This window comes from Artibeus jamaicensis, unplaced genomic scaffold (assembly GCF_021234435.1).
Source record: "Artibeus jamaicensis isolate MK-2021 breed Jamaican fruit bat unplaced genomic scaffold, CSHL_Jam_final contig_475, whole genome shotgun sequence".
Lineage (NCBI taxonomy): Eukaryota > Metazoa > Chordata > Mammalia > Chiroptera > Phyllostomidae > Artibeus > Artibeus jamaicensis.
Genome location: NW_026521852.1, coordinates 2083653 through 2104839, shown reverse-complemented (window position 1 = coordinate 2104839; position 21187 = coordinate 2083653). Strand labels below are relative to the sequence as shown.

General features: G+C 49.4%; 1 protein-coding gene across 9 annotated transcripts in view; it reads left to right on the top strand.

Annotated features, from left to right (window-relative positions):
• The window catches only part of SRGAP2 (SLIT-ROBO Rho GTPase activating protein 2), a 252003-nt gene extending 231159 nt beyond the window's left edge, over positions 1-20844 (top strand). For 3 of the 9 annotated variants that reach the window (XM_037155440.2, XM_037155438.2, XM_037155439.2), the window contains exons 18-24: positions 3519-3743; positions 7317-7396; positions 9894-10074; positions 11526-11672; positions 14891-14932; positions 15126-15450; positions 17547-20844. In XM_037155440.2, coding sequence (XP_037011335.1) covers positions 3519-3743; positions 7317-7396; positions 9894-10074; positions 11526-11672; positions 14891-14932; positions 15126-15450; positions 17547-17930 — 1384 coding nt within the window. In that variant the 3' untranslated portion in view covers positions 17931-20844. Of the gene's footprint in view, positions 1-3518; positions 3744-7316; positions 7397-9893; positions 10075-10810; positions 11505-11525; positions 11673-12385; positions 12798-14890; positions 14933-15125; positions 15451-16172; positions 16266-17546 lie in introns of those variants that run through there. The other 6 variants (XM_037155443.2, XM_037155441.2, XM_037155444.2 and 3 more) reach the window with 5 other exon arrangements.
• The last annotated feature ends 343 nt before the right edge of the window (positions 20845-21187 follow it).

The window sequence follows — 21187 nt, the reverse complement described above, 5'->3', positions numbered from 1 at the left end:
ACAATTGCTGGAGTGACATTTTTGAGGAGGTGAGAGAGGACGGAATCCACTGCATAGGAAGGAAGACAGGAAGAACATAAGGAGACAGAGGCAAATTGGTTACTAGGTCAGGGAGCACGGAGGGTGGGCGAGGCAGGTGAGGGCATGCCTCTGCAAGACCATCAGAAGGAATCAGGCAGAATTGTTCTTTACTTCTGGTCTCTTAGGGGGCCTTTTGGGAAGTCTGGGAAGGCTGTCAAATTGTGGCTTTATGGAGGGAAGTTACGGAGTCTCTCACTGTGAAAGCTTTTAAAGGCCCGATGGACTCTCAGCCCCACGTTTTGCCTGGGCCATGGCAGATTATACATGGCAGATTATATCTCTTCATTCTTTTCAAACCTGTAATCAAACCTGATGCATAATATCTTACCCTTAGTCTATTGGTTGTTGCCACATCAAACCCCTGATGCCTGTAAAGCTCAAGGTTTTTAAGTGAAATATCATGTATTTAAAATAGTCTGTCCAAAGCTTAGTGCTTTCCCTGAGGATTTAAAGTTTTGATTTTGGAATCTAGAGCCTTCGGCTTATTAGAGCATGCCTCGCAGGAGGAGAGGGTAGACCCTTGCAAATCAGCTGCTGCCAAATGTGAGCTGGCCTGCCACCACCCGTTCCTGACAAGAGCCAAGGGTCCTGTGTCAAGCAGCAGTCAAGATGTTATAAGTACAGAAAATGCCTGTGGAACCCCATCTGTGTGCCGGCCGTGGTGCTCAATACTTAGCATATATCACCTCATTTACTCTGCACAACAGCCCCATAAAGGAGGCACACAGTGGCCCCATTTTCTGATGAAGAAACTAGGGAACTAGACAAAGTCATAGAACCGGCAAGGAATGGGGCTTGGACTCAAAACCAGGTGTGTTGGACCTGAAAATTCTTGGGATATTTTGTTTTTTCTTTTCAAATATAACCAAAGATGCAAATGTGCCTCATTAAAGAGTAAAAACTTCAGAATAGTACATGATAAAAAAACAAAAGAGTCCCATACCAATCCTGATTTTCTCATTCTCCCCAAAAAAGCCTGTTTGCAGCCTTGATGCTGAACCTTTTGAAGCTGCACAAAAGCTAATGAGTTCAAATCAACTAGGAAGATTCACTAATGTTGTAGACTGAAACTATAGAAACATAGCACAACTCTTAGAGGAAATAGTATATATATATATATTATATATATATATATATATAAGTTGACACCAAAAAATGTTTTTAAAGAAGGAGCTATTACCAGTGTTATTTTAGTTTAGGCATTTCCTTAAAAATAAAAACCCAGTGTTTGAGGTCTTATACTGGGTACATACAGCCTTCAGTGTCTTCAAGGATCATTAGCACCATAATATGCAAAATTGTGTGTATTCGAATGTGCACACATAGGAGTTTTTCTGGGGAGAAAATCCTTAGTTTTTGTCAAATTCTTAAAGGAGCCTGTATCCCCAAAAAGTTAAGAGCTGTGGCTCCTAAACCTAGGAGTTCCCACTGTGGATTGGAAGACGAGGCTCTTGGTCCATATTATAATGGGAGCAAGAGATAGACCTGGACCCGTGAGACCACACCCTATGAAGATGGGTCCCCTACAATAAACTGTCCCTGTTTATTGTAGCTGCCTATGGCTTAAGCAGTCCTTGCCTTAGAAGGCTCAGCAGGGTTTCTCATTTCTCACGGAGCTTTGACCGGGATTCTCAGGGCTAGAGCTTGTTTTCCTTTGATCACCAGACTTCCCAGAAAGTACTGGTTTCCTTCCATGTTGCCAAAATATTGTCAGATCACACTACAAAAACAGAGCCTTCCTCCTCCTTGACCCTCCATGACACCAGCAGTTGGCCAACCTGGGATTGGCTGCAACTTGAGGCACCTCATGCCTCAGTTGTCCCTGCTGAGGTTACCAAGGTAATTTCTAGTCTCTCTCTGCTCTTCTCCCCTGTGCCCCCTCCCCTTCTCCCCACCTCCCTCCCTCCCTCTGTCTTTCACCTCCTCTGTCTCTCCTCCCAGTTTTTATTTGACTGAGAAGTAGACCTAGAAACTTCTCCCAGCCTTTTCTGAATCTCTGCTTTCTTTTAACTCAGGTGCTGGAGAAGGATTGTAAAATTAACTTTTTAATGACATCCTGTAAAGCAATCCAGTCCCTCAGATCTATAACCTCACCCATCCTGCATTTGACTAGGTTCCAGAGAACAGTAATTCTGAGTCCTGACTGTTCTCCCCATGACAGTTACTCACATTCGCCATACCATTTCACATGTTCTTCAGGCATTCTCTAAGGGAGGTGGAGGACGTACCAGAATCTTCAGTAGAACCATTCAGTAGAGCGAGAACCACTGAGTTAGAGAGACCAGCTTGGTACTTTGCATCTGGATGTGGGACACTGGAAATAAACTGTTCCCAATTCTGAAGTATAGCTACCCACATGAAGACAGCTGAGTCTCAGGCGTCTGGTTCAGCATCAGAGGGTTTTGGTATCTTCTCAAGCTCTAGCAGAATCAGGTGCTGGGGACTTCCTGCTGATGCCCCTGAAGGAGGCAGAACCCCTTAGCAGAGCTCACTGCTCTGCTGGCTGGACAGGGTGGAGGAGAGATATATCCAGAGCTGGCCCACCCCAGTGCCTCAACAGATAGAGACCAGTGGGGCTTACCAGGCGCAAAGGATCAGGGTTGGAGCCCCTGCCACTGGGGTGGCCTGAAAGACTTCAGTGAACTGGCGTTCACTGAAGGCCGTGGGTATTTGGCCAAGGTTAGAGGTGTGGTTGAAGCAGCTGCTGGATGAAAAGAGGGAGTTTCCAGAATAAATGAATACCTGCTGATGAAGTCAGACCACATCCAGAGGAAGCCTGAGCAGAAACTGAACAGCATGCTGACCTTTTCTGGAAGAAATCCTGAATGTAATAATAGAGGAGGATATTATGAAAATGAAAAACAATTGCATTAGCTGTTCCAGAAAGAAATCGACTGGCTTGTTGAAATTTAAAAGCTAATAGGTTACCTATTTTGTAAAACAAGTCCAGGTCTTAGAATCGACTATCCCTAATAATTTGATTATTTTGCTGTGCATGAAAGTACACAATGCACAGTGCTTGTGTCTTCTAACCCTATTATTTCTAGGGCAGCCTGAGGGTCTTCATCTGCCCTGTTAGCTTAGTGGGTTGGTCTGTTGGAGCTGTGTCCAGCTCTGCAGAGTGGCGTGTTCTCAAGGCAGGGTGGGCTGGATGGATAAAGTCTGGGGAGGGATGGTAAGTGGGATTTGAATGGGGAGCTGGAGAGAGAGGAGGGGGTAAGGCCTGCAAGGGGTCACTTTTGCTTTGGCTTTTCTTGGCTCCTCAGTGACCTGGCTCCTGGTGGTTATTCTTGTCCCCCTGCCTACTTTCTGGAAGGACTCTGATGCCCAGGAAAGCAGGTGGCAAATTTGTGGAACTTCTGTTCTTGCCCTTGGCTGTGTTTTCTGGGCATTCATGCGCATGCTTTCCAGCTTGCACCCTCTCCCTTCTCCTCCAGTTTATCACAGTTCAGTGAAGAGAACATGATGGACCCCTACAACCTCGCCATCTGCTTCGGACCCTCGCTGATGTCAGTGCCTGAGGGCCACGACCAGGTGTCCTGCCAAGCCCACGTGAATGAGCTGATCAAAACCATCATCATTCAGCATGAGAACATCTTCCCAAACCCCAGGGAGCTGGAGGGCCCTGTCTACAGCAGAGGAGGAAGCACAGAGGATTACTGGTAGGGGCTCAGGGGTGGCGGAGGGGAGGGCGTCGCCAACACACCCTGGCCTGAGGGCCAAAGGCCAAGAGGGACCAAAGGGAAACGTTCAGATCCTCCCAGCCTCCCACTCCCCGGTTCTTCATGCCGTCTGGACCTGGGGACGGAGTAGGCAGTGCCCCACCTTGACTCGGCCTGTAGAGTAAGTGCCATTTCATGCCACCTTTCTTTCTTGGGAGTTCTGAGTGGTGAAGGACCATTCTGAAAGAGAATGACAATAACCATAGTAATACTAATGATCTCTAGGAGAGGAAATGTCATACAGTTGTATGTGGAACGGCTGTTCATCAGTCGCCAGAGCCTCTCAGGCCCTCACTCCGTGCTGTGCTTTGTGATGCAAACAGTCGTGGTTTCCATGGATTTTCTTTCATATTGGGAAGAGTTTAGATGTGGGGCGTAATTTGCTGACTGTGATTTTGCAAGATCATTTAGAATGACTTCGGAAATGCATGAAGGGAAAGAGGGCTAAGATCCATTTTTATCCAGCTGGCACAGTTTCACCGTGACGTGGGATTAAGTTCTGTGGGGCGAGGTTTTCCATGACCCAGCCTGGTAGCAGAGATAGGACAGGATCCCAAGGCACATAGACCCTTCCGTCAGGCACATAGCGACTCACTATTTCCATTTTACAGATGAAGTCACTGCAGTGCAGGGAGGCCAGTGACAGTCTTTCAGGCCACCCCAGTGGTAGGGGCTCCAGCCCTTATCCTTTGTCTCTTAGCTCAGGGTGCCATCTACTGCCCCCCACTGCCCCCAGGAAACCACTTAGGGTGTCGTTTTTCCGCTGAAAGAGAGATGCAGCTCTCTTTTACTCCCTAACACGCTTTACCTTCTCCTCCCCACTCCCCCCTCCCAGCTTCCCCTAAATAGTGTTTCAGCCTGGGCTGAAAGCGTAAGCCAGCCCAAATAGGATTCTGCCTGAATGCAACATCTGGAACCAATTCAGCCCGCCCCTTTGCTATCAGCTGAGGTAGGGAGGACAAGGGAGGTTCTTTACTTAATTAGAGGCCGATTGGTCCACACTTCTCCCTGCTCCCCACAGAAGGAACCTCCTGCCCAGAGTGAAGAAAGTGATACTCGTGTGTCTATGAACATACAGACACCACTGATACCCCTGGGTTCAGTCTTCTCCACTGTCCTGCAGATCCCAGTATCTGGGCCCAAGCTGGAGCGACCTCAGCTTGCCAGCTCAGAGGGAAAGCTTTTTCTCACTGACAGATGGTTGGTGGGAACTGGGGAGGTTGCTCAGGTCTCAGCCTACTGGCTGAGGAGCTCCAGGGAGCTGTCCTTGTGCCTGTGACTTAAAGAGCCGGTTTCCCCCTCTCATGAGTGTTGGAAAACTGTGGAATAGTTCTCCCACTTCCCGCTTTACCTTCCTTCTAAAGTCTGCCCTAAGTTCTCAAATATCAAGCCGCTGCAGGCTCTGGACTGACCCCAGGACACAGCCCCTCACGGCCCCTTCTAGTCCTGCTTCCCGGGCCCAGCCCAGCGGAGCACACAGCCCCAGCAGGAGGTGAGGAACCGTGGCTGCGGGAGCAGGGGAGGGCGCCTTCCTCTGGTTCTCTTCAAGGTGTTCTCCTCAGCCCCTGTTTGTTACACATCCCACATTTATTAGTAGCCTCTGGCAAAAACCACAAGATTAGTCAGAGAACGTCACTACCATAGACTGGGTAAGAAGGCCTGGGCCTCAGGCCAGGAGCACGGGAGGATCCAGAGTAAATGACTTTGGGGTTAAAGGGACCATCTGAACACTGGATTCACACCCACTCAGAAGGCTCCCAGCCTTTCCCTTTCTTTAGAGGGAGAGAGAAACTCCAGTGCTTTGAGCTAAGCCTGATGAAGGAGGTGAGGGAGGGGTAGCAATAGGGGCGCTAGAGCCCAAGAATCCTGGAAAATGGCCAGGAGACCAAAACAGCCAGGAAGAGGGAGCACTGGGCCACCTGGCTTCCCCACGACCTTGGAGAGGAGAGGCCAGTCCCACTTCACCACACTTACCAACCATGAGGCCAGAGCCAGTTTCCTAGGACCGCCTGCCCTATGGCATGCCAGGCCTCTGAGACTGCAGGCCTGGGCCTGGGGCTGTTGCTGGGGTGTGGGTGTGCAATGAGACAAACATGGTTTAGGGCAGGAAGGGACCTTCAAATACATCATCCTGCCATTACCTTAGAGCAGTGGTTTTCAGAGTGGTGTCCCTGGACCAGCAGCACCTACATCACATGGTACTAGTTAGAAGTGCAGACAGACCTAGTGAATCAGAAACTCTGGGGGTGAGGCAATGGGTTTTTAACAAGCCATCTCAGACTCTCTGAAGTTAGGAACTGCCCCATAGTGGGTGGCCACATGGATGGGCTCAGAGCCCTGGGGTAAAGTGAGTCCTTGCCATCTGTACCCCTAGGACCCCACAGATTTCCAGAATGTCACCAAACTCATCAGATGGTTTTTAGGCCTAAGAAACAGTGAGAAATTGTGTCCAGATTGTTTGACCAAGCAAAATCCCTATTAATGGTCCCCTAGAATGTTTTCTGGAGTCTGGAGAACCTTGGAACTGACTTGCTTCCAATGGTGTGAGTTCTGAACTGGTCTTCTGATCTCTGAGGAACTCTCTAGGAGTGAAGGACCCATCCCATGAGGAGGGAGAGGTGTAGGCTCAAAGGTAGAAACTGAGGCCAGGCAGTGGGGCTGAGGCTGTGCTGTTGCTTCTCTAGAACTACTTGGAAGGGCTCACTCATTACTGCCAGATGCCAGAGAAAGCCTTTGACTATACACAAGCCAGGAAATCAGGAGGCAGTACAACTCCTGGTGACTTTTCTCATTATTCTAGATTTCTCAGCCCTGGATGATTTCAGCCCTCGTGAATTTTTTCAAGAACTTGACTTCCATCCCCTACCGTCTTGCAGAGCTCATCCCACAGCAGACTCTTCCCCCTGCTCTTGTTTCCCATTCATTTGGATGACTCACCTCCCACTTTCTTACCAGTACAGAGACTAAACCACAAAGCGGCCTAGAAACATCAAATAAGATGAGAAAGAAGGAAAGGAAGTGCTGCTTATCAGTCACCCCTTCTTATTTCATTGAACCCTCACACAATTCTGTGAGCTATACAGACCATTTATAGATCAGGTAGCTGAAGCTTAAAGAGATAAAGCCCAGGGTCACAGTTACCAAGTGTCAGAGCTGATTTCTAAAGCCTCGTGTTTTCTTCTACCATGCTCCCGTCAGGAACTAATTCCCCTAGAGAAACAGCCCTTGAGAAGTTGAGTTGTTCTGTATTTTAGAAAAGATTTGTAAGTTCACAAGGGGTTCCCGTTGTCTCAGTATTCTACTCTAAGTAGTCTCGAGTAGTTTTTGTAGCCGAAGCTGGACTGGAGAACTCAGGGGCCTTCTCCTTCATTATTAGCATTTGTCTGCAGTGTGCAGTCAAGATGTGGAGAGCGTAAGGCAGACCCCTGCCCCTGCTGTCGGAGCTGTGGGGCAGGACCCGGGAGCTTTGTAAGGCCGCGCTGAGGTCCTGATTACTTCCTGCTTCTGTTGCAGTGACAGCCCTCACGGAGAGACCGCCTCGGTTGAAGACTCTACCCAGGATGTGACCACAGAGCACCACATGAGCGATGACGGTACGAGGTCCTACTGGGGTCAGCAGGGCTCCCGGGGTAAAGGCCCTCCTGTACTCCCGATGAGTCTTCCTGCCCGGCAGTCCCCTGAAGCCAAGCAGAGAGCTGTCCCTTCCTTCCTTCCCTTTCTTGAACAGGCAGCTCCCTTCTCAAATAGAGTGGTCTCTGTGTCAGACCAAAGGTGAAGAGCTAGATATTCCACAGCCTCTCAGTCTTCTTCCCCCGACACCCTGCCCTCACCCATCTGACAGCTCCTTGTTTGCCAGCATGTCAATTTCCTGTCACAGCCCAGACTCCTGCCTGGTACCTGGGGACTGAAGTGAGGAAGAGCTCACTTGAAAAGCAATAAGCCTGGGACATACGGAAGCTAAGGGCCAAAGTCCCAAGAGAAGCAAGTCAGAGGGGTGGGAATCAGAACGTAAAGCCACACGTTTTCACCCCTGCCGACTGGAAAAATCAACCCTTTCCAGAGTGAAGGCATGCAGGCACCGTGGCCTGGTGGGTGTGCGTGGGAGGTGGAATGCACAGCTGCCATCAGCGGGTCCCTTGGCAGTGGCCACAATTTATTATGGCCAGTCCAGCCAGCACATTTCTCCCTCCTTCCAATCGTTTTGTACCCCATTTCTGGATCACTTGGGCTCTGGGAGTCTCAGCAGCCGACAAGGGGCCTTCAAATTTTCTGGGCATGAGAATAAAATAGTGCATCTGCGGGGCATTCCCTGCTCCCAGCCTTGCAGTGAATTCTGCAATGCTCAGGAAGCTTTTAAAGGGGAAAACATTAGGCCTGCTTATTTGGATCCTGGTGTCAAATGGATCAGAATGATAATTTGCCACATTATGGGAGGGAAGTAGGTAAACTAGGGAAATTTTAACTTGATTAGCCACCTTGTGCCCACCACTGCTAGAGGCCTTATATGTCTTATCTCCTAATCCCTGGTGACGTAGAGCTGCTGTTTTTGAGAAAAGTAAGTTAGAGAGGTTACCCGCCATACCTGAGGCTGTGCAGAACTGACAGTGAGACGTGCAGAAGGCCTTCTGCGGTCTGCCACCTGTAGTGGAATTTCGGCCCTGCCTGTTCAGGAGCAGAGTCACCCGCCAGGGCTGTCTAGGCACGGGCTTGCTGGTAAGCAGCCTCTCTCTCACTACTCAGAATATCTGACTTAAATCTCGGTGTCAGGTTTCTCGGAGCCTTCTCTTGCTGTCTGACCTCCGTGTGCAGTCCGGGACAGATAACAGTAACAATAAGGACAATGGCTGACACACACGTAGCACTTAGGATGAGCCAGGCGCTGACCTAAGCACTTTTACAAATTGTTATTTATCCAAACAAACACAAAACCAAATTCCTAGATGCAGATAACAGAATGGTGGCTACCAAAGGGGAAAGAGAATGGGGGAGGACGTAAAAGGGCCCAAATATGTGGGGACAGAAAGAGACTAGACTTCAGGTTGTGAGCACATGATAGAGTATACAGTTGCCATATTATAAAGTTGTACACCTAGCTATATATACTGTTATTAACAATATTGTCCCAATAACTTTAATTTTTTTAAATTATTAATCAGTGGGAAAATAAAACAACTATGAATCAACCCCTCATAACAATTTCATGTAAAAAGCCCTTTTGTTATCCCCATTTTATAGACAAGATGGAAGCTCACACACAAGTAAAACACATTGCATTTGTAAACCCCTTTTAACTTTTCAGATCACTTTTATGTGCATTTTTCCATGTATTGCCCAAAATACATTTCCAAATTTTGCTCCTTGGAAAGTTGATAAGGCAAGTTACTTTCTCTTTATAGAAACTAATCCCTGGCTGGTGTGGCTCAGTGGACTGAGTGCGGGCCTGCAAACCAAAGGATCTCGGCTCGATTCCCAGTCAGGGCACTTGCCTGGGTTGCTGGCCAGTTCCCAGTGGGGAGTGCTGGAGAGGCAACCACACACTGATGTTTCTCTCCCTCTCTTTCCCTCTCTCTAAAAATAAATAAATAAAATATTTTTTAAAAAAGAAAGAAACTAAAGCCTCATGTTCTACTGGAGGAATGCATAACAAATTATTTAAAATACAGTATGATGAATGTTATGTAATTAATAGAATTAATCAAGAGAAATGATGCTTACAAATATACTGTGGCAAGGTCAGTTAAAGGGGTTGGTCTGAAAGAACCATAGAAACAGCAAAGAAGTCACCGTAGGAAGCACGTGGTATCTGACTCGTGACTTCATGTGCTTCATCAGGCAGGTGAGAGAAACAGGGATTCCTTGCATAGGGAGCAGCGTGAACAAAGGCAAGGAAGGGCATACGAGTGCTTTCAGTTTGGTAACACAGACTACACTGGAATTACTTGCTTTTTACATTATCCATGGTTTATTTTTCATATAAGGTTATCTTCTCACCACTGTACATTCAGCTGATTGAATCCCAGCTTTTCCGTTCAGTTTCCTGAGTCTGTGAATTCCAACAGCATGTGTTTCCTTCTTTCCCGGCCCTCTCAGAGTGTGAGCCCATCGAGGCCATTGCCAAGTTTGACTACGTGGGCCGGACAGCCCGAGAGCTGTCCTTCAAGAAGGGGGCATCCCTGCTGCTTTACCAACGGGCTTCTGATGACTGGTGGGAAGGCCGGCACAATGGCATCGATGGACTCATCCCCCATCAGTACATCGTGGTTCAAGACACGTACGTTAGGCCCCCTGATCTTCAGGGGTCCCTGGCTGCACTCTGGGAGTGAGGTTTCATTTCCGGAGCCACAGGGGGATGAGGGAGACCAGCCCCCAGTGGGCATCAGCACAGTGCTGGGGTCACATATTTCCTTAGAGGACTGCAAGACTCAGTAGGGAAGTGTTTTTTATTCTTGCCATGCTCCACTGCCACTGCCACCACTGTCATTTAAAAGCTTGCCAGTCAGCACTCGTCCACACTTAAGCCTGATGAGTGATAATGAGGGGTTATTATTTGACCGCTCATATTTCCTTTCTGGAAGGATCAGATTGGGAAAATATCCTTATTCCTCTTTCTTTAAAAGAACCATGCCTACCCCCCAAACACCACTGTTGGTGTTTTTCCACTTAAATGAAAATGACGAGTTTCTTTTCTAGGAGAAATCTAACTTAAGCATTCGTGCGGAAATGACCCAGTTCATTTAACCCAGATGAGGTAGACTTGGGAAAAGCCTGGGAGAAGAGGGGAAGGGATGTCAGCGAACAAAGGGAATGTGAACTGGTCCCAAGAGACTTCACAGAACTGGCTCTCAGTTGGCTCCCGTTCTTTGAAGCAATGGCTCCTGTTAGGAAGGCTTTACCCATGGCCCCCCACGCCAGCCTCCCTGCCCCATTGCCCCGCCTCTGTTCCTGACTTCCTTTGGTTATGATGCTGTCGGTATTTTCAGTCCTTCCCTTAATATTATCTTTTAAAGGTTGGTATCCTGAGTGAGTCCACACCCTCCCGGCCTGTCCCCAGCTGCAGGGATATCCTCCCTCTGTTGATAACATCGCAAACCTGGTGGCCCTCTGTGTGTGGGCAGGACCCTCCCAAATTTAGCATTATGGCTTCACTACAGGACCGAGAGAAGATGCATTATGGGGAGAAGGGCCTTTCTTTGTCATCAGTAGCCAGAGGGGCCGGGAGAGCAGTGGAGAGACCTGGGACCAGCTGGGACGCTCTGAGCGGGGCTGGATGCGCTACGACAGAGTGGCAGAGTCCTGCCTCAACGCCGGCATCTCCAGAGCCACTGCAGAGCGGACTGTCCTTACCCAGCAGTGCTCAGGACCTCAGCAGATAAACCACAACCTGAACTGGCCTCCTCCTTCTCCGGGAGGCGGCCCCAGCACAGCTGCCCCAGGAAGGCCACGTGCGGTAGACGGCAGATGCCTCGAATCCAGGTGTCCCCTAACCCAGCTTTCCAGAGGAGCTGAGGATCCTGCAGAGCTCGGCGGGATTATTTATTCTTATTTAAACAACCCTCCCAAGGCCCTTAGGTTTCCTTGCTTCTGCTCACAGAGCTAGCCCAGCCAGGCGTTGCTGCTGTCTCAGAGCCATTGCGGGGTCGCGTGTGTGTTGGGGGGCCATCTTGCCAATTTAACACTGCTTTTTGTGTTGTTTTCCCTGCCTGCCTGTCCCTTCTCCCCCAGCGAGGACGGTGTCGTGGAGAGGTCCAGCCCCAAGTCTGAGATTGAGGTCATTTCTGAGCCACCTGAAGAAAAGGTGACAGCCAGAGCGGGGGCCAGCTGTCCCAGTGGGGGTCATGTAGCTGATATTTATCTTGCAAACATCAACAAGTAAGCTCTGCTTTTCATTTTCTGCTCCTCTGAATGACTTGCCACACCCAGCCTCACCCTCTGGCCTAACCCCCTCTCCATTCCGAGCTGCTCGGAGGGCTTCAGCTGCCCCGGCCTAACAGTTTGCATGTGCTGCTACAAGGTGGACAGGGCTGAGGAAGCTTCCGCAGGCCTCGTCAGCAGGCCCGGGTCCCCAGCCAGCTGCCCTCATGCCATGGACGGGTGCCCCACTCTGCTCCCCCAGGGTTTGTCAGCTCTGATCCTCCTGGCCGTCCGACTGCTAAAACTTTGGCCAGAGCTTTGGTTTCTTTAAGCAACTTGGTTTTCTGTTCTTCTCAGAGGTGCCTTCTCTTTTCCAGTCCTCACTCAAATAATAGTAGTCTGTGATGTCTTCCTTGGCCCTTGTTTGTCCAAAGATCCGAAGTCTGGTGTGCCTTCTGCTAGGCTCATGTTACCCCGGAGGTTTATTTAGATGTCCTGTGTCTGTTTTTCACCCTGCCCTGCACTCACTCCTGTGAAGGAAAGGAGACCACCGTGCCCCCAAGGAAAGCTTTGTCCTGAGCTCTTTATTCATTTTCTAACCCCGAGCTCCCTTACCTTCTGCCCTGTCACACTGATAGAAATGATTTTCCAGTTTTTCCCTGTTGCTTTAGCCCTGTGTGTATCATCCCCCGCTGTTAGTCCCTTTGCAGATTCCCATTCCTGTCCCACAGGCTCTAAACATTGCCCCAGCTTTCACTGTGGCTGTTAGCGACATCCTGGGGTTTTAACTCCACCCACACCCGGTCTGGCTGCCTAGAGGGATCCCACGCCTGCCTGCGAGCCGCTGCCTCCCCTCGAGACATTCAGGTTATTGGAAAACTAATCTCATCTCAAGGGGCCAGACACCAAGTCCCAAAGCCTACAGACCTCTTTCCGCCAGCCCCTGAAACCTGGCCCAGTGCCAGCAGGATGACAAGCCCCAGGGCGCCCCCGATGAATATGGATTGGAGATGATGTACAGTTTTTACTCCCCTCTGGCTTTGGAGGAATGAAATGATTTGCACATTGAAAACCTGTTAACCGTAGCCTCTGGACACTGAAACTGGAAGGAGAATAAAAGATGCTTGTTGTTGTTAAACTGCACCAGGTCGCCCAGATCTCTTGGCTTTTTTCCAACCAGACGGTAGCAGGGGGTGTGGTTGGGACACGTGGCTCTTGTCCATCTCTTTCACCCTCAACTTAGTAAAGTAGCTTAATCAGCTCTCTTAGTCAGTGTAGTTATAATTGAAGTCAGACCAGTAAAAATGATTGAGGATTTTATTTCCCTCCAGCATAGCGCCCTGCTGGGAGGGCAAGCTAGTAAAAAAAGTAACTGTGGGCTAATCACATTTTTCCCCTTATTTACAAGTCTATGTTAATCATAAACCTGTAATCATAAGATCAGAAGCCTATAATTAACCCAGAAACCAAGGCAGAGTTGGTGGAGGGACAGTTAAATAATTAGTTAGGTACATACTTTTAAACTGTCATATATTTGATGTCATTTATACAAAGGAATTGTGCAGAGTCTTAGCTGAACTAGTCAAAAGATAAACACCTTGTAGAAAGTTGAGGCAGTTCCCTAGAGCTCCTTGCTCGGCGGTGTCAGGACGGAGTGTTTGGAGGACACGTTCTACCTGTGCACCAGCTAGTCCGTGGGAGCGGCAGCCCCTGGGCGTGCCGTGCCCTTAGAGCGAGTCTGCCTCCAACTCCTGCCCCCCACACATCACTCCTCAGGCCCCTCACTTCTCTGAGCGCCCAGGTTCTCTCTTGCCCAGACACACCTGCTGTCTCCTCACCTGGCCCTTCTCTCCTTTCAAGACCTAGTCCGAAGATTTAGGTCTTTGGGGAAGACTTTCTGGTACCTTGTGGTTCCTCAAGGGCTGAATTAGGTGCCCTCGTTCTGAATTCCCAAAGCAGTCAGTATCTTTCAGAACTCAAGATGCACTCAGGTCCCCCAGCAGGCGGAGCCTTTTGAAACCAGGAACTCTGTCTTCCTCTCCTTAGACATCCTTGGGGCCTGGCTCAGGGCCGGGCACACTCCAGTCATTCCACAAATCTCAGCAGCTTTCGCCTTGTGAGTCAGCCATCCTCAAGTGGAAAAAGTAAATCAGCAGAGCTATTGGGGTGTGGCATCTCTATGTCATTCCACACATTTATTGAGCACCTACTGCTTTACCAAGTGGCAATGCTGGTTATTCAGAGAGGAATAAGATGGCCCTGGCCCCAGAGCTCAGTCTGGCAGGGTAAGAACCTTATGGGCAGGTAACTAACGAGCACCGAGTGCCATAGATGCCCCAAAGGAACAGGAGAGGGAGTGATCGATTCTGCCTACTGCTGGATTTAGGTTCCAGGGAAGAAAAAGAGTCATTTCAGCTGGGCTCTATAGGACACTGAGCACATCCTTTTTCCATTAAAGAATGTCTGGCGCTCACTGCTAAACTGCTGAGCAGGCAGCTTCCTAAAATACGTACTTTGTGCCCGGTCCTGGCCCAAGCCCCGCCGATACACAGTGAGGAAGACCTAACCAGCGGGGAGGATGCCAGGACTGGCTTAGAACGCTGGCCCCGCCTCAGCGGCGAGGTCAGACCCTTCTTCGTCCTCAGCTCCCGCTCAGCCCCAGTGACCCTCATAGATTTCAGATCGAAGCTGCTCAGCTGCCATCCCAAACCAGAAGTTCTATTGCTTCTTAGATTAGGTCCTTAAGAATCTGATTCCAAACAAAAATGAAATGATTCAGCAGTGGGCAACACCCTTACAGCCGGGACTCTGCCAAAGCAGTTCGTGTGTGAACCTTAGTGGTCTGAAACCAGCCGACTCAGAACCAGGGCTCAGCCCAGCACTGGGTGCCTTAGGGTCATGTAGATGTATTTCTACCCTAAGAAGATGCACAGGCTCGGTCCTGACTCTGCAACATTGCAGACTTCGGAAAAATATTTTGTTTCATGTCTACGAAATAAGTAACAGTAGCCTTTTGCCAAAGACCAAATGATTTAAGCCTTGTGATTGGAGAAAGCAGTGGGCTAAAATTTGGAAAAGTCAAGTCTCCTCTTACCTGCAATTCCCCACCTCCTTGGTGATGGTGAGACTTTTTCCTACCTGGGGCCTCGTTTCTGTTCAAAGCAGGTAATAGAGGGGCTGTTCCATGAATCTCTCACCTATTAGAAACTTTCACTTAATCACATTTTTCCTGACAGCAGCACCTTACATCTTGGGAACTCAAAGCCCACGACTACCAAGTAAGTATCCACTTCTCCTTGGCCCAGGTCGGGTGGCAGGGGGACAGAGACATGGAGAAAGCGGGGGAGAGCCAGCTCAGTGGCCTCTCCTTCCAGAAATCCCTGGGTGCCAGCACCTGCCCCTCTCTCACTTGGCGGAGCTTCCTCGGAGCCAGGGCTCCCTGGTCACACTGCCCTCTCTGTTTGATTGAAGGCAAAGGAAACGGCCAGAATCGGGGAGCATCCGGAAAACATTTCGGAGTGACAGCCACGGGCTGAGCGGTTCCCTCGCTGACTCCACCTCCCCAGGGGTGGGGGCTAGCTGCCGCCCAGCTTCCCAGCCTATCATGAGCCAGAGTCTCCCCAAGGAAGGACCAGATAAGTGTTCTGTCAGTGGGCACGGGAGCCTCAACTCCATCAGCCGCCACTCATCCCTGAAGAATCGGCTGGACAGTCCACAGATCCGGAAGACAGTGACTGCCGGCCGGTCAAAAAGCTTCAATAACCATCGGCCCATGGATCCTGAGGTCATTGCACAGGTAACTGAGGGCTCCTGGACAAGCAGCTGTCATGTCTACATTTGTCGCTGCTGTTTAGTGCAGCCCATATTTATGACAGAACTTGAGACAGCATAGTCCTTTGTACATGATATCCCAAGTTCAGGGACTGGTGGACATCTGGACCTGATAAGATGACTTCCCAAGAAACTCGTCAGTCCCTCTCTCCCCAAGAAGAACTTGAAGACAGAATAAAAGAATCCAAGCTTCTTGTTCATCTATAGTCTATTTACAAGGCTGTTGTGATTTTTTTATATTTATTATTTCCATTATCACTGAGTCCCCTCATACCCCCAGCAATCACCACACTGTCTGTTGTAATTTTTACAGCCAGAGTTACAGATGGAGTATTTTGATGGAGTCCATTTAATCCACGTTTTGAGTCTTGAGACCCTGGTAGACTAGGGGAAGCCGTGTGAATGTTGAGACTCAGATGTAGTTCTGGCCACATGTTTATATCCTCTGCCCACCCCCATCATCCCATTTCCTAAGGGTAATATCTGGTCCCCAGCAGTAGATAGGTGGTCAGTCAACAGTCTGCTCCTGGTCTTGAAGGCCCCAAAATGCTGCACCTGGGGGCTCAGGTACCAGAAGAGTTTCCAGCACAAGTCTCCAGGTACAGTGGAGATGAGCTCCGTTGTTACTGAGTCTTCTCTCCGTGTATATACTACACTGACAAGTCTCTGTTTTCCATGAAATATTAGAGATCCAACCCCACCTCTAAAAACACGACTACCAGGCCCACTCCAAGCAGCTCACTCAGACGTCTCTCCCAACTCTAATTTTCATTAGACCAGGTAGGAACGAAGGGTCTGATTCCCACACCATCTCCCAGGGGCGGTCCAGCCTGGGTGTGGTCTCTGTTGGCTCAGCTCTGCTTAGGGAAGGTGTACCTAGCGAGCTCGGTGTTGAGCTCCGGTCTGAGACGTCTTGCTTTCACTAGACTTCTACTTCTGTGCCTCTACTTAAGCTCTTGACTGCAGTCTGCTTTGCACCACGGGAATCCTCCTAGCTCCCTCTTTGGCCAGGTGTCAGTAGGAACGTCAGAATAACTGCAGAGTGGGACCATGGAGGGCAGTGGAGTTCTTCCTGAGCATTTTTAAGGTTTGAGAACACCATAGGGATGGATGCATGAAACTGCATCACTGTCAACCGAACAAATGGATCACCCTGCAGGACACCTTAACCGAGGGCTTTTGCTTAGAACATACAGCCTTTCATTTTGAACCTAATTCCAAGGGAGGAGCTCTGGGGTGATTTGGGGTGGGGTGGGGGGTGCCAGACATAGGTGTGTGAGGAGGGAGAGCGGGAAGAAAGGAGCTGGGAGGTCTCCCTGGGAGGCAGCTGGCTGCATGCACAGGGTCTTTGGTTCTGCTAAGTCCCTGAGCTCGGACTTGGGTATACTAAGATCTGGAGTGTTCCACTGACTTGCAAGAGGTGATTTGCCTACGTGGGCTCTGGCTCCCCCTCCTGGTAACTCTTTGGTCCCCTTTCTTGGTGATGGGTAGAAGGAAATGGCTTCATCCAGTTGGCAGGGAGGGGCCTGGGGAGGTGTCCTGATGAGTCTTCAGGGCCAGGGCTCTTAACCTTTTACTCAGTCCTTGAAGAAGAAGAATCAACCTTCTTAACCTTTGGCCTTGAAGTCCAAGAGAACAAAGATCACACTTCATGTCTACCACTTTAAAAAAAAAGCATATACAAACATAGAAAGATTGTATGATGAATCCCACGCACCCATGACGAAACTCCTGGCCACCCTTAGTTCATCTACCCGTGGGATTATATAAGCACTTCATCCATAACCATTTCAGTGCATATCTCTAAGACCCGAGAACTCTTAAAAACATCTCAACCATTCTTTCTAAAGGAAAAAAAAAATCTCACAATAATGCAAATCCCTTTGTCTCTCCTCCCCCACATTCTGAACATTCATGTGTTCAAGGATGTTGGCCAAGTAAAATAATCTGGACATCTCATTGCCATTGGTTTCTCCGTGATTTGGCCTGTGGTGTTGAATAGGATCCTTGGGGACTTCTCCCTGCATTTGCCTCACCTCCTCCTCCTTCCTGTTTTTGCAGGATATTGAGGCAACTATGAACTCTGCCCTGAACGAGCTGCGGGAACTGGAACGGCAGAGCAGCGTCAAGCACACACCTGACGTGGTTCTGGACACCTTGGAGCCCCTCAAAACCTCCCCGGTGGTGGCCCCCACATCAGAGCCCTCCAGCCCCCTGCACACCCAGCTCCTCAAGGACCCCGAGCCCGCCTTCCAGCGCAGCGCCAGCACAGCTGGGGACATCGCCTGCGCCTTCCGGCCCGTCAAGTCTGTCAAAATGGCTGCCCCGGTCAAGCCACCAGCCACACGACCCAAGCCCACTGTCTTCCCCAAAACAAATGCCACCAGCCCTGGTGTCAACTCATCGGCTTCCCCACAGTCCACTGACAAGTCTTGTACTGTCTGAGGATGTAATTTAATTGTTCTAGACAAGGGGACTGGAGGGATGGACTGTTATTAAAATCTTCCTATTTAACTAGCTTGGGGACTTCAGTTGAAAATTAGATTTAAGTTGTTCTTGCAGGAATTAGCCTTTCCACCACCCCAAACCTTGAGAATGAAGCCCTCGTTATCACCCTGCCCGGCCCTTAGCACTGCCCTCTGCTTCCCCCGGTCATTGTAATTCAGCCAGCTGCGGTGCATACTGTTCGTAGGTTAGCCAGAGATAGAGTTGTCCATTATCAGGTCACTGTGAAATCTGGCCAGGCACGTCCTGAGGACATGGGCTCCAGTCTCAGTCCCCTCAGGCAAGGATGTCTAACCAGATGACTGGCTACTGACATCCAGCCCTCGGTGGCGTCTTGTTCTGGGTACTGGTTGTAGAGAATCACATAAAGTCCATTAAGTCCATTCTTCATTACACACACACACACACACACACAAGCTTTTCGAGTCTCTGGCATGTGTAGCCTCTGGTCCTAGACCAGTCAGTCTCTCTGTAAGTTACTGTGGCAGTTCACACAAGAACCACCAGGGGTCTCTTTCTGTTATAAATCTCTTTCCCGGCCAGGGAACCTAGCCTTTGATATCTCTCCATCGTATGAAATTTAGCAGAATGGGACTCGGTCCTGTAATGTTTGGGGGTTGGGGGCTTTCTCTCTGTCTTCTATTGGTGTGAATTGGTCCTCCGTGTTTGCTTTTACTCCCCTCCATCCTCTAGAACCACAACTCAATCTTATTGTGGAGCTTCTCAACTTTTTCTGAGTATATGGGCATTTGTTAGTTTTCTCTCTTTGTCTCTGATGGACCATTTTCCATTTAAGACGTTCTCCTGTATAAGACCATTTTATAGCCGGTTCCATGTGGGGTAGAGTCTTAAGAGGGTTTCATTGCATTTATGGCAGGGTTGGAAAAGGCAAGAAATGGACCCTTCCTTCTCCCACTCATTTGGGCTCGTAAGACATAAAATTCATTACTCTGCCAAAGAGTTAAATTCAGCTTTGCTCACCTAAAATTGTTCCCAAATGAAAACTTGTCCTAAGTCCACCCCCTAGTTTGGTTATTCTATAAGGTCTCTCTTTTCAGGGACCAACAAGGGCTTCGAAGAGCCCTGGTTAGATTAAAGAGAGACATTTCTTCTTAAAACATACTTCTATTCAAACAAGAAAAACTGAGAGAACCTAGGCCCTGTAGGCTTAAACATCTTCCCAATGCAAAAATCTAAGAAAATTAAAAATTGGATGCTGAATACTTTGGCCTTGTTTCTAGTTCTCCTCCAAAAAGTAACAATGACGCCCTCGTCTGCTTTGATCCAGTCTGCAAACCTGGTGCCCGTGGTTTCAGCTCCCCTGGCCTCGTGCTGTCCCAGGGGGCCCGGAGCTGGGGACAGTCACACACCAGGCCTGCTTAAGTTACGGCTGAAACTCATTCCTCTCGTCTTTTCTGGTTTTAAACCTGCAACTTTTAGCCTTATTTTTGTGTACAGGAGATACTGTGGGTTGCCATTCCAGTGGGGAAAATCTGAATTTTATCTTTAGCCTAGAGGGGTTTTTTTGGACCAACACTTTGAGGTTGGTAGTTGGCTCCGTGGAAGTGGTAGGATTTTCCTTATTCTGTGTGAAGGAGAGGAGCTTTGTGGAAAATCACGCATTAGAAGGATAACCTGCAGCACTAGGAAAACAATCTTGAAAGATGACAAGGGGGACGAGGAGCTCCTTCAGCGCAGGGAGTCAGCTCGTGAGAAGCAGCCCACAGTCCACTGGATTCTTGGCTTGAGTTGCTGTCTTTGGTGGTCTGTCCTTGTCTGTCACCTGGACTTACACAGGCCTTGAGCCAACAGGGTCTTTCATACCCAAGGATCTATTTCCTTGCTGAAAAATGGAACCCCACCCTTCACTTTACATTCCTTTTGATCCAGCTGACCCAGATCGGTACCCACACCTGCCCTTTCCCCCTCCCTCCAGAAGCACACTCCTCTCTAAGAAAGTAAAAGCAGAGCTTTCTTAATGCCAGTGCTCTGGGCCTACTCTTGCTCCTGCCTTATTTCCCTTTCAGCCCCATCCATGACTGTTCGCCACCCCCTTGGTCAGTGTCCATCTGCTCATTTGCATCATGAATTGGACAGTGTGTGAATGGTCACCGACTCCCCCCTGCTCCGGGAGCCAAGCCGTCTTCCCCTCTGGTGCTCCTGACACCTATGAGACGGTCCTGTCGAGAGGACCGGGAACCTGCAGAAGGAGAGTCCTTCTCAGCAAAGCTCCTTGCAGTTAACTGGAATTGAGGTTGCACACTGTGATTTTTACACCGAAAAGCCAAAAGGAGCTGGCCACCCCAGGGCCAGGGGAGACCAGCCTTCCTCCGATGTGCTTGCCGAAACCAGCATGATGTTTCCAAGAACCCCACTCTGGCCCTTGAGACGTGGATCCTTTTCCTGGTGTGGAATCTTGACTGTTCAGTCTTGGGGGAACAGAGGTGGGGTGGGGCTACCAGCATCCAACTGGGAAAAAGAGGAGTTTGCAGCCAGCAGCCCGAAACTGGAAACTCTGGTCTCAGCCAACCTCCTCAGGGCACCCTGGCTTCTCCCCAGGGAGAAGAGGAGAGAGGACGCCAGCGACAGGGTGAGCAGACCACAGGAAGGGCTGGTGTGGAGGTACTCACGTTCAGAAGAGAAGTTAGAGCTTCCAGGGAATCGCAGTGTTGTGGCGTCTGACCTGTATGTCACGTTTGTGTACAATGGTATATTCTTTAAATAGTGTCAATAACTGGAATATTGTATGTATGCTTGGAGATGCTTTGTGTGAACCTAAGACTGTCACTCAACTGATGTTGGATTGGGAAAATCCAAAGCACAACTTCGAAATAAAACTCGTTTTTAGGTTTCAGTGCTGCAGTTCCTATGTGCCTTCTCCACTCTCTGAAGCCTCTGATCCATGAGTCCAGCTGCCAGGAGGGGCTGTCATGTGTCTGTCTGTGGCAACAGTGCTGCCTGGCAACAGAACGGGAAATTAGGTGACTTTGGGAGCCAGCTACCTTCTCCCTCCCCTGAGCAAGCGCAGCACAGGTGCACTCAGAATGTGGATTTCCCCCCCTAATGTTTCTATTCAGCCCCTGGGTGAAGTTTAAGAGGTTGTGTAGAAAGTCCTCCAGCTCTCCATTGGGCAGTCTGTTGCCATGAGAACGGTCTCCTTTGCAGAATCTACCTCTCCTGTTTTCAGCGAGGACTGT